The sequence below is a fragment of the Centruroides vittatus genome, unplaced genomic scaffold (genome assembly GCF_030686945.1).
Source record: "Centruroides vittatus isolate TY-2023 unplaced genomic scaffold, ASM3068694v2 contig_817, whole genome shotgun sequence".
NCBI classification, from domain to species: domain Eukaryota; kingdom Metazoa; phylum Arthropoda; class Arachnida; order Scorpiones; family Buthidae; genus Centruroides; species Centruroides vittatus.
The window spans coordinates 1,622,209-1,634,695 of record NW_027122532.1 but is presented as its reverse complement, the minus strand read 5'-3'; the positions used below and the strand labels follow the sequence as shown (position 1 = coordinate 1,634,695).

At 34.0% G+C, this 12,487-nt stretch overlaps 1 protein-coding gene across 3 annotated transcripts in view; it reads left to right on the top strand.

Moving 5' to 3' along the window:
• LOC136982251 (SLAIN motif-containing protein 2-like) overlaps positions 1 to 12,487 on the top strand; it is a 34,900-nt gene that overhangs the window by 18,058 nt on the left and 4,355 nt on the right. For all 3 annotated transcript variants that reach the window (XM_067278715.1, XM_067278713.1, XM_067278716.1), the window contains 3 exons: positions 10,178 to 10,282; positions 10,746 to 10,859; positions 11,355 to 11,506. In XM_067278715.1, the coding sequence (XP_067134816.1) occupies positions 10,178 to 10,282; positions 10,746 to 10,859; positions 11,355 to 11,506 (371 nt within the window). The remainder of the gene's footprint in view (positions 1 to 10,177; positions 10,283 to 10,745; positions 10,860 to 11,354; positions 11,507 to 12,487) is intronic.

Sequence of the window (12,487 nt, the reverse complement as noted above, 5' to 3'; positions counted from 1 at the left end):
GTTCCACACAGTTGGCTGCTACATATTCTACACATGTACAAAATACATCCATCATTCAGTGCATTCTTCCAAAACTTTATGCAGCACTAGAACACAGTTTACATTGTCACATCTCATGTACATGGATGACATAAAACTTTATGCATCCACACAAAAACAACTTCATAACTCTAAAATCACACATTCATACACCAAGGACATACAAATGGAGTTTGGCCTAGACAAATGCAAAACACTTCACATAGAAAAAGAATCTGAAGAAAGATGATTTTGCACTTGGAAATGGAGATGTTATTGAATCCATGGAAGAGGGTGAGTTCTACAGTATTTAGGATTCCAAGAGACCAAATGAACAGAACATACACAAATAAAGCAAAGATTAATTAAAGAATACCAAAGTAGGTTAAATACTATTCTCAGAACACAGTTAAATGCAAAACACACAGTTAAAGCAATAAACACATATGTTGTCCCAGTATTCACATATTCTTTTGAAGTTATACATTGGACTCACACAGATCTCGAGCAACTCCAAAGGAAAACAAGAACAACACTTACTAAACATAAACATCATCATCCTAAATCTGCCATAGAAAGACTAATCATTCCACGTAAAGATGGCAGATGAGGCCTGATTGACGTAGTTAACCTTCACTACAAACAAATACAGTCACTGCGAGAGTTTTTCTACATTAAACAAGAAACATCACAGTTACATAAAGCAGTAACTGTAGCAGACTCAAATAACACACCATCAAATTTACACTCACAACATATGGACACACAGAACATATAAAAAGCATAGACACCATTAAGGAATCATGGGTTCAAAAGGCACTCCACGACAGGCATCCCTATGATCTGGCCCAGGATTTTGTTGACAAAACTGTGTCTTACAGCTGGTTAGCTTGGGGATGCCTCTTTGGGGAGACAGAAGGATCCATGATTGCCATACATGATTAGGTCATAAATACTAAAAAGTACAGAAAACACATACTCAAAGATACATCACTCACAAATGACAAATGTAGAAAATGTCATATTATGCCAGAAACTATACAACACATCACTTCTGGTTGCAAGCTCTTGGCACAGACAGATTATTTACATAGACACAATCAAGTAGCAAATATAATACACCAAGAGCTTTCAAAGAAACACAAATTATTAGACATCCATGAATCATACTACAAATACATCCCACAGACAGTATTGAAAAACAACACGCACAAAATGTACTATGACAGAGCCATGATTACAGATATCACAACAGACCAGACATCACACTCATTGACAAACACAATAAAATCACATACATTATAGACATATCCATTCCAAACACTCACAATATACAAAATGCATGCACTGAAAAAATTAGCAAGTACACAGAACTCGCTCAGGAAATAAGGCATCTGTGGAGGATGGATAAGGTGCTTATTGTACCTGTTGTTCTCTCCTCTACAGGTGTTAAACTACACACAAGCCTGGGAACATTACAATTGAATAGAGATACATACATCACACTGCAGAAGGCCACTATATTGAATACATGCGATATTGTTAGGAAATTCCTGAATACAGATACACACACTTAAACACTAATTTAATTTTAGTTTTATTTTGGTTGCCTTGCCTTGACTCTGGTCTGGTATAGTACACAACCACTGGTGTCAACCGAGTATAACCCACTAAACACAACAATAATAATAATAATAATTTATTTTACTATATACAAATCATCCAGAAAACTAAATTGTGACGGAATTCTATCACAAAATGTGAAGTAGAGCTACTGTCAAGTTTATTAAAATAATAATAATTTATCAATATAATTACACATAAATATGTAATTTAATTAATGTATTATAATTTAAGTTTTAGATCAGTGTGATCTGATATTATTATGTCTTCTTGTTAAAAATCTCTGCACACAAAGCTAGAACTAATTTAAAATCGTAGGCACAAAAAACCTTTCACACTCTGTTTCTAGCAAACAAATTAATGAGCACAAATGTTTTCGGCCGTTTTAAAAGGCCTTCTTCAGGTGCACTGAGGACGGTTGGAAAGTCGGATAGCCAATGTTTACGTGATGTCATTGTTTATGAGGGGTTTCCTCTTACAAGTGACGTCTTAGCAGAGAAGGTTTAAACGAAATTGACCTTGAAAAATATTTTAAGATTAGCCAAGTTGCGTGAACTATTGTCTAAGATATGCGAATCGTGAAAGGCGGAAAAAAGGAAATAGAAAGACAAAGGAAAAAGAAACCTGATAAATTTAGAAACTGCACGAGAGAACGAAACGGACAAGGAGAGGGTGGACCGGCCTATTTAATTAAGGGGTTATCGAGGAGTGACCGCCAGGCAGGGGAAAGCGAATCTGCATCCCTGCTGTTAATGCAGTTTCCTTTGAGGGATTCAGTAAAGATCTCTATAGCTTCGATTGTTCTAAGTTTGCTAGAGTCAAGAATAGGAACGGTAATCCTAGCATCTTCCCATTCGGCCGTTATACTGGGTTCGCTTGCGTACTGGGCTAGGGTGGAATTAAATTTTTTGTTGCGCGCGTCGTACCTATGCTCAGCTATCCTTTTGGTAAGCGATCTGTTGGTTGAGCCTATGTAGGTTAATTTATTGCTTGGCTTAACTCTATTGTCCACCAGCGGAACAGAGTAGACCCCTGGAATCCTGGCTTCGCTGCATTTATCCTTGTTATTTGTTAGAAGCTTATAAATCGAAGGGCTGCGCTTGTACGTAAGACCAACTTTGGCTTTTTTGGATAAGATTTTATACGCTTGGCTCAACCTAGGGTCAAAATCAACAACAACTTGCTTACTTCGCAGGTTACGAGGACTGGAACTAACCGCATTGTTAACAACGCGATCATGTATTCTCTGGGCCAGCACATCTATAAATTTACCGTTGTAACCGTGGGCTACGGCGATGCGTTTGATGTGCTGGATTTCACGAAATGCGTCATTAGTGTTAGAGCAATGGGTATAGGCCCTACGGATCAGGGCCCTGTAGGCAGAAATTTTATAGGTAAAGGGGTCGTTCGAGGCTGAGGGGATGAAGAATTTGAAAGAATATAGCTACACTGTTTCAAACGTGGGTGAACTCGTCTCTAAATTACAAGGCATTGCTTTAACCGGGCAAGAATTTATCACAGTGTTAGACTATGAAGCTATGTATCCGTCCATTAAATTGGAGCCGTGCTTCTGTGCCCTTAGAGACTTCCTCTTCCAAGCCGTTCCGCTCGGACCTAAGCACCACAAGCAGATTTTGGAGCTGGCCCACTAGTATGCTACAACTCCTTTTTCACCTTCAACCAGCGAATCTACCTTCAAAGAAGAGGGGTCCCAATGGATAGCCCCCTGTCTGGAGACCTCTATGAATTAGTGGTTAGAAAATTAGATAGCGAAGTTCTACAAACCTTCAATGCAGGCATTGTACTCTACACGCGGTATGTTGATGATATTCTTATTATCTGGAGATCCGAACCGGACGTTGGTAAGCTGCTGCAGACTGTTAATAACAATCCGTTTGGGCTTAAGTTAAAGCTTGATCAGCAGGATGATAGGTTGGCCCATTTCCTTGACCTCAGTATTTTCCTAGACCGCGGTTGTATAACCACTAGTGTATTCCATAAGCCTAATCTTCTACCTTTCTTCATCCCCTCAGCCTCGAACGACCCCTTTACCTATAAAATTTCCGCCTACAGGGCCCTGATCCGTAGGGCCTATACCCATTGCTCTAACACTAATGACGCATTTCGTGAAATCCAGCACATCAAACGCATCGCCGTAGCCCACGGTTACAACGGTAAATTTATAGATGTGCTGGCCCAGAGAATACATGATCGCGTTGTTAACAAAGCGGTTAGTTCCAGTCCTCGTAACCTGCGAAGTAAGCAAGTTGTTGTTGATTTCGACCCTAGGTTGAGCCAAGCGTATAAAATCTTATCCAAAAAAGCCAAAGTTGGTCTTACGTACAAGCGCAGCCCTTCGATTTATAAGCTTCTAACAAATAACAAGGATAAATGCAGCGAAGCCAGGATTCCAGGGGTCTACTCTGTTCCGCTGGTGGACAATAGAGTTAAGCCAAGCAATAAATTAACCTACATAGGCTCAACCAACAGATCGCTTACCAAAAGGATAGCTGAGCATAGGTACGACGCGCGCAACAAAAAATTTAATTCCACCCTAGCCCAGTACGCAAGCGAACCCAGTATAACGGCCGAATGGGAAGATGCTAGGATTACCGTTCCTATTCTTGACTCTAGCAAACTTAGAACAATCGAAGCTATAGAGATCTTTACTGAATCCCTCAAAGGAAACTGCATTAACAGCAGGGATGCAGATTCGCTTTCCCCTGCCTGGCGGTCACTCCTCGATAACCCCCTTAATTAAATAGGCCGGTCCACCCTCTCCTTGTCCGTTTCGTTCTCTCGTGCAGTTTCTAAATTTATCAGGTTTCTTTTTCCTTTGTCTTTCTATTTCCTTTTTTCCGCCTTTCACGATTCGCATATCTTAGACAATAGTTCACGCAACTTGGCTAATCTTAAAATATTTTTCAAGGTCAATTTCGTTTAAACCTTCTCTGCTAAGACGTCACTTGTAAGAGGAAACCCCTCATAAACAATGACATCACGTAAACATTGGCTATCCGACTTTCCAACCGTCCTCAGTGCACCTGAAGAAGGCCTTTTAAAACGGCCAAAAACGTTTGTGCTCATTAATTTGTTTGCTAGAAACAGTGTGTGAAAGGTTTTTTGTGCCTACGGTTTTTTGTTAAAAGCAATTAAATAGTAATTTGGATTAATTAAAGAAATCACTAAGCATAGATATCATAAAGCCTGACTAAATACATAATTAGTCTTTGTCATACATTTGGATCAATATATAAATTCAAATTATATATATATATATATATATGAGACACCAGATAGGGTCTGAACTATCACCTAAATTCACCCCAAAAATTTTTTGAATTAGGAAAATAAATCAAGAGGTATAAAATATTTTATTCAACACTTAAGACAATGGAACTGATGTAAACAGTGTAAGTCCTAAGATCAATCATTCCTAATTAGGGTTTGAATTCAGTGTCAACCTTGCTTGTGGTCTGAGTTGATCTCAGATTTCCCCTTTAAATGGGTAAGAAATTAATCAGTGTGTGGATGAGGAACCAAGATCAGTTGGAAGATGCATAGTTGAAGGACTGAGATATTAAAAACCCATGTCCCAAGGTTCCTCAATCGTTTTCTCATGGTTTGTTTTTCTGCAAGTTTCCTTTAATCTTTTTTTGGTCATGTCTTTGCAAAATTCCATCTCCAACAAATGTGTGTCAACCAGCAACTAGTCTTTCCACTCTGTCCATCATGCCAAGTTCTTGGCAATCAGGAGTTAGGATTTCTTGGACTTTCTTTGCATTATTTGGACTGAAATGCAAGACACTGTCCACCTGAAGATCCAGTGAGCTAAGGCATCCCAGACCTATTCAATGAGGGATATAGTTTCTGTCTCCTCATAGTCTTCATTGCTATCTGGCTCTATGAACAATTTCTTTCCAACAAGGACTGAAATTCCTTAGTTTGAATCTGTACATCTTGGAAGACATCACACGAGATTTTATAAGTACACACATAATCAAACAGGTTTATGCCACCTAGCATGTCTGCCTCAGTACGTTGAGACACATCTACATGTGACCACATTTGTCTCGTGAAATCCTTTCAGGCCATCTTTCTCTATCTTAGAGAGGTTCAATTTGTAGACATACATTTGATATCAGGGCTGTGAATCACTTCATGGGGTCCTCACTTCTGTGATTATCAGTTTTGGTAAATTTATTAATTAATAATAAATTTTTTGCTTTAAATTTATTTTTAATCAAATTACAAATTTTTCTTTATTCAGTTATATATGTTATTTCAAAGCCTCAGCTTACTACATTCTTCAGCTTGCAATTTATTAATTTCATAATTTTTTCTATTTTGATTATATTAACCTTATACATTCAATAACATTTTTAAAAAATATCTTTGAAATGTGTAGATGAATTAATTTGTTATCAATATTATACTGTATTTTGCATTGCGATATAAAAGAATAAATTGTCTATTCTTTCTCTGTTGTTTATGCCTCAATTATGCCATCTTATACAGTGTACTGGTTACATAGAAAAGTAATTTCAACTTTGAAATGAATTTGAAAAGCAATTGTTTTGAAAAACTTATTTAATCTATTATAACATAACTTATTATGAGCTTGTTTATACAATACTAAGGATTCATAAAAAATAGTTTGGTTTCGATTCTTTGATACACATTTTGATGCCATCCAAATGTGTTTATCTTTTTATTATTAAAATAATTTTATAAAGAAGAAAACATGGCATTTTTATAGTGCAGTGTCTAACAAATGTGGAAATTTGATATGAATTTCCCACTTAAGCTCTCGGTTTTTGATTAGTACATGTTGCCATGAGTTCTGCATTATCCTACTGAAAGGTCCTGTTTCTATCCTTAAAATTGTTAATGGACAATGCTATTATAATTTAAAAATGAAGTTAAAAGATTTTTATATTTAGATTTATTTTTTATAAAATATGATGAAAACCATTATTTGTATGATATTATTCTGTCAGTTTAGTAATAAGTCTTGTAGCAGAATACATTAAACAGCTGTTTCTAGACATAGTTCAAATGTTTGAATCCCAACAGACTTTTGGATGTTTTTCTGTGAATATCAAATTATTATGGGAATTGTTATTTGGAGTGCCCGAAAGCCATTAACACAATATGACGTAAAGTAAAACAAACAAAGTAGCTATTTAAATGATTTATTATGTCTGCTGCTGTTACTTAAGTACATGTGATTGCAAATGATATAAAACAGATGTTAAGAAGTTTTTCCTTCCTTTATCTGTTTTTGATTTAATATTTTGCAAACTTTGACCTGTTTCTACTACTTTTGATATAATGTTATATATTGATATTATTATTATATTTCTATTTATAAGTGAAATTCATTACTACACCATTTTCCAAGCAGTGACATTTGATAAGAATGAATATGAAATTGCTTGATACAATTTCGACAGTGACTAAAACTATTAAAAAACAAAAAATTATAGAAATAAATTTTTAAAAATTGAGTTTTTAAAGCAAATAAGAGAACTGTTTTAAAAATCAATAGTAAAATTTTAAATAAAAATATTAATAAAGTAGATTGCATTTCCTCAAAAGAGTTGGGTCAATTTTACTTTATTTTTATAAAAAACCTATTTTCCTTTAAATTATTAAATTAAAATGGTATATTGACTGATTCTATTTGAAAGAATTATATGATCAATAACTATTGTTTTCCATATTTGCCAGCATATAAGACACCACATTTTCAGACAGTAGTTTTTGGGACAAAGTGCATCTTACACACTGGCAAATATGATAATCAATAATTTAGTTACTAGTCAAAATAAGTTCAAAATTATTGCATTAACTCATTATTATTATATATTGCATTAACTCATATTTTTATAGATTTACTAAAGTATTTAATTTGTTGCCAACCAATACATAAATCATTTGTTTCTATCATTAAGATATTAACATAAACAGACCACTCATGAACAGTATTTTATCATATTTGAATATTTATAATTGATTATTCACTAATTTTAGAATATTTTAGGTAAAAGTTTTTGTCTTTTTCCTGGAAAACAGTTATAAAAATGAAAATCTTTTTTTTTCCTACTTTTCAATAATTTGAATTTTATTTATTTTAACATACAAATATGTATCAAAATATGTCATCACCAGTAATAATAATCAGCAAACAGTTTAGTCTTTTACTTATTGATTGCTCATAAGTCCAAAGATTAAAGTGAAGGATATTTATCTAACCTCTTACATTTGTTATTCTGATTACACTTGTTTATTTTTGTCTTTTATTACTTGACAGCTACAGTTCAAAATTTGCAATGAATCTCTATAATTGACTTTAAATTACAAAAATTAATCTTCAGTTTACAAACCATTTTCTATAATTATTAACTCATTGAACATATTTTAAGTTATTTATAACAATTTTTAAAAGAAAATAATTATGTGTTTTCCTTTTCATCATATAAAATGCAAATCTTTTAATTGGCTGTCAAATCTCTAATAAAATAAATTTGTATTTTGCATGTAAACAAAGTTTACAGTAGTCTCTTGCTATAATTTTATGTATCAAAACACTCCAAAGACTTATTTTCATGTTAAAAATTTAATCAGAAAGGATTAAAGTAAATTATTAAAAATTGACAGTTGGTTAGACGAGGTAGTAAAGGTGTTGGTCTGTTACTCCAAAGGACTGAATTTTGGTTGGATTCTTGAAGATTTTTATGAGTGGTCCAATTTAGATAAGTTACAATTTGTCTATTTACTGCCACCTGACTATTGTATTACAAACATGGCTAAATCTTGAATGGGCAGATAAAGATTCTCTTAATGCTTACAGAATGAAAAGAATTACTAGGGCTATTTTTTAAATAAGGTCCGTTTGTGAATGAGAGTGAGAATAATGCGCAATCACGCCAGTACGCATGCGCTTCTGCTCCGAGCAAGCTTGGCGCGCGTTTTGACGCCGTTTGCAGCCATATCGTCTGTCTGTATGCCGAGCTATAAAAGTTTAAAATGTTTAAGAAAATTGAGTCTCCCGCCAACTGTGAGATACGATCTGTTATTCGATTCTTGAGTGCAAGAAACTTGGCAGCAGCGGAAATTCACCGTCAGATTTGTGAAGTTTACGGTGATAATGCTATGAGTGATAGTAAAGTTCGAAAATGGGTAAGAATGTTCAAGGATGGATGAGTTAATGTGCACGATGAACCACGCCCTGGCAGACCTTCTCTGACTTCTGAAGATTTGGTTCGTGATGTGGATAACAAAATTCGAGAGGACCGACGATTCACGATTTCACGGTTATCAATTGAATTTCCAGAGATTTCAAGATCAGTTTTGTATACTATTGTTTCGGAGAAATTGAATTATCGAAAACTGTGTTCTCCGTGGTTTCCAAGATTGCTTTCTGACGATCACAAAGCAAAAATATTGGACAGTGCTTTATCGTTTTTGACTTGATACGATCATCCACACAGTCCAGACCTTGCACCCAGTGATTTTCACTTCTTTCGATACTTAAAGGAGTTCCGTTGTGGTCAACGGTTCAACAACGATGAAGAGGTGAAAACTGCAGTCGTGGATTGGGCTTCTTGACAGGCGGCAGATTTCTTTGAACTCAGAATTCAAAAAATTGTTGAGCAGTATGACAAATGTTTAAACAAAAATGGAAATTATGTGGAAAAGTAGATAAAAGTATGTAGAATATGGAAAAAAATATATTTTAATGATATTTACAGTATTTTTCTTTTTATTAACAAACTGACCTTATTTAAAAAATAGCCTTCGTATTACTATTATTTCTATAATTATAAATAAAGACATCTTAGTTTTTTATACTCTGTCCTGTAGGCACCGAAGGTGTTCTTATCAAGCCTATCGTGGGTTTGGCAGACCTACATTGCCGTAGTGGAGTGGCAAGAGATGGGTCCAACATATCCGAAATAGACTACTTGAAAAATTCCTGGGATTTTTTTTATCCATCCAGATTCATTTCTATGACTCCCAGAGTGATAGGCTGACACCTCGATGGCTCGGCCATTTAGCCAATAAATCCTAATTTAAAAAAGAAAGTAAAATCATAAAATATATAATTGAAGTTTTGAGAAATAATTTTTTTTATGGCCACAATATCCCAAAGCAAAAGAATGACCGACCACCTCTGCCCATAACAAAAAGCAGTAGTCCTTTTTCACCCCTCACCTGGCACTTTCTGCCTTTGTTTAATGATTTATAACCACTCAGAGATTTGTTTTTTGCAACAGCTTTAGAATCCTGATTTTCACACATTTACTCCTGTCTTTACTTTAAATGCAGTTTTAGAATTTTTTGTGCTACAAATTATTGATAAAAATGTTTGCGGAAATTGGAAATTTCTGCAAAAAATAATGACGACATTGATGGGTTTATATCATAACAAAGTGTTAATTATCAATTGGGTAAAGCTTCCCTAATAGGTTTAGTTGCCAGTAAGTAGTCGACACAGTATTAAACTTTTTTGTTTTTTCTTTTGGTACAGCCTGTAGTTTACCGAGAAGTAAAAAGTTTCCGACTAATGGTATTCGAGCACCAAGAAGTTCGTCGTCAGATACTGAAGATTCTTATGCAAATAATATAGAAAATGGTAAATACCGCTTCTCGTTTTATATTTAATTACTGAAATTAATCATTTTGAATTGTTCATATTACTTTGATGATTTGGATAGACCTTGTCACAAAATACTGACATAAAAATAAAAATGTTTTAAAGAATTTTCAAATTAATTTAAAGTAAACATAATGTTATTGTTGGCTAGTTTGTCTGTGTGTATATATTCTTGCCAAACCATTTGAACACGAGATTGGGATTTTAGAATTATTCTTAAAAGTTTAATTGGAATCAGAGATCTGGAAGCTTTGACTATTTCAGATAACTTTTCATATATTTTTAATATAAATAAGCCGTTCTTTTATATTGCCTGACATTAAAATAGCTTTCAAACAATTAATTGCACTTCCTGCCTGCTTTGACACAGTTTGAATTATCTAATATAATTATGAAGTTAGTAAACGAAATGTAAATTAAATTTATTATTTTCCTTATTTAGTTAAGAAACATATACGTAGACCGATAACGAGTACTCCGGCCAATACTCTCAAAACTTTTAATTCTACGCATTCCAGTCCTTTGGGTTCTAATTCATCGCTAAATAATACAGCAGGTGAGTAACTTATCCAATCTTAAATTGATTGTAATTGTAGACTGCATATGTAAATTTTGTCCAGTTATTTTATTTGAGATGATTGAACGAAAAGTTTACTTGTGAGGGGAAAAGTTTACCCATTGAAGCCACGAGCCGACGGTGCTCGTTACCCCCCACTGTGTGTTACGGGAAATGCTTAAATCTAGAGTATTTATTTACTGCAGTCTCTAGGGATAACATTAAACTGTAAACAAATAAATTGAGAGCATGTAAAGAGTTGCTGACTCTGTCATTGCCGAGTCTACTCCTCACAAGTAAACTTTTTTTGTTTGATTGTTTTGTACTTAACTTTCAATTAAAATCATTCATAATTATTTATAAAAGTTAATTTGGTTGTGGTTATTAAGATTTGAGATTGGTGATGATTGATGATTTCTCAATTTTATTAATGAAAAATTGGTAACATTTTTCATTTTATTTAATTTTACTGTATTTTTTCATTTCTACAAAAAGCATCCTCTTCGCTCAGACGAAGTTTGCCAAATTTAGCCAAGAGTAATGCAAGTAGGCGATCGTCGTCAACGAAGTCTATAAATAGTTCCTCAAATAGTCTAAAATCGAATCAGCATGTCAACCAGCAGCAAAACTTTCGATTTCCAAGTCAGGTTAGATTATAAATTAACGTGACTTTTAATTGTTTTTATTTTTTGTTTAATTAATTTGTTTTTGTGTAGGATAAGTCAAATCATGATTTTTTCATGTCATTAACAATAACAATTGATTTTTTTTTTTTACTTTGGAATTTCTCAAACTGTATCTGCAGCCCAATTTCAGAGGGTCTAGTAATAAGCATTTATTTTTTTGAAAATATACCGATACAATCATGAGTTTCATTACAGAACATTACCTATTTTCAATAATTTTTTGGTAAGTGCCAACCATTAGGGTAAGTGCCAACCAGACACAATTCCTTTATTATCTAATATGCATAATGTACATCTTCTTGGAGCTCGATTGCACTGGCCGAGTCTAGTAGCCACTCACCTACAAATTATAGTAGTAGGTTTGAAGACCAGGCTACTTTTGTTGCTATTCACTTACAAGTTTACTCTCCAACTATGAAACTCACTCTGCATAATTGTGTGGAGAGTAGATTGGCAGGTAGAAGATATACGTCTTCTATGGGATGAGGCAGCTCATTTGGAAATTTTAGCCATTTCTCATACTTCAAAAAACAGACTTTGAAGGATGATGGATTAAAATGCATAACAATAATTTACTTCAGGAATCTAATAAATTATATTATTATTTGTTTAAGGATTTTAAATTGTTTCTTTCAGAATTACATAGACCTAGCCCAGTGTAATTGATACGCAAGTAGCTTGTAAACACCACCCAATGTAACAGTCAGTATGTTTTTGTGTACAGATACATCGAACACATGTTGTATTTATATAAAATTTCCATCTACACATTTTGCTTTCTTTGTTAGTCGGCCAGACAGCCACGTGGTAATGTGTTATTGCAACATTTACTTTCTGTATCATGTATAAAATAAAAGTTATTTTATAAATTCAGCACTATGCAAGTAAAACAAGTGCTGCTTATCTTTTTGGTAAAGGACCAACTTATAGAAATCTTTGATA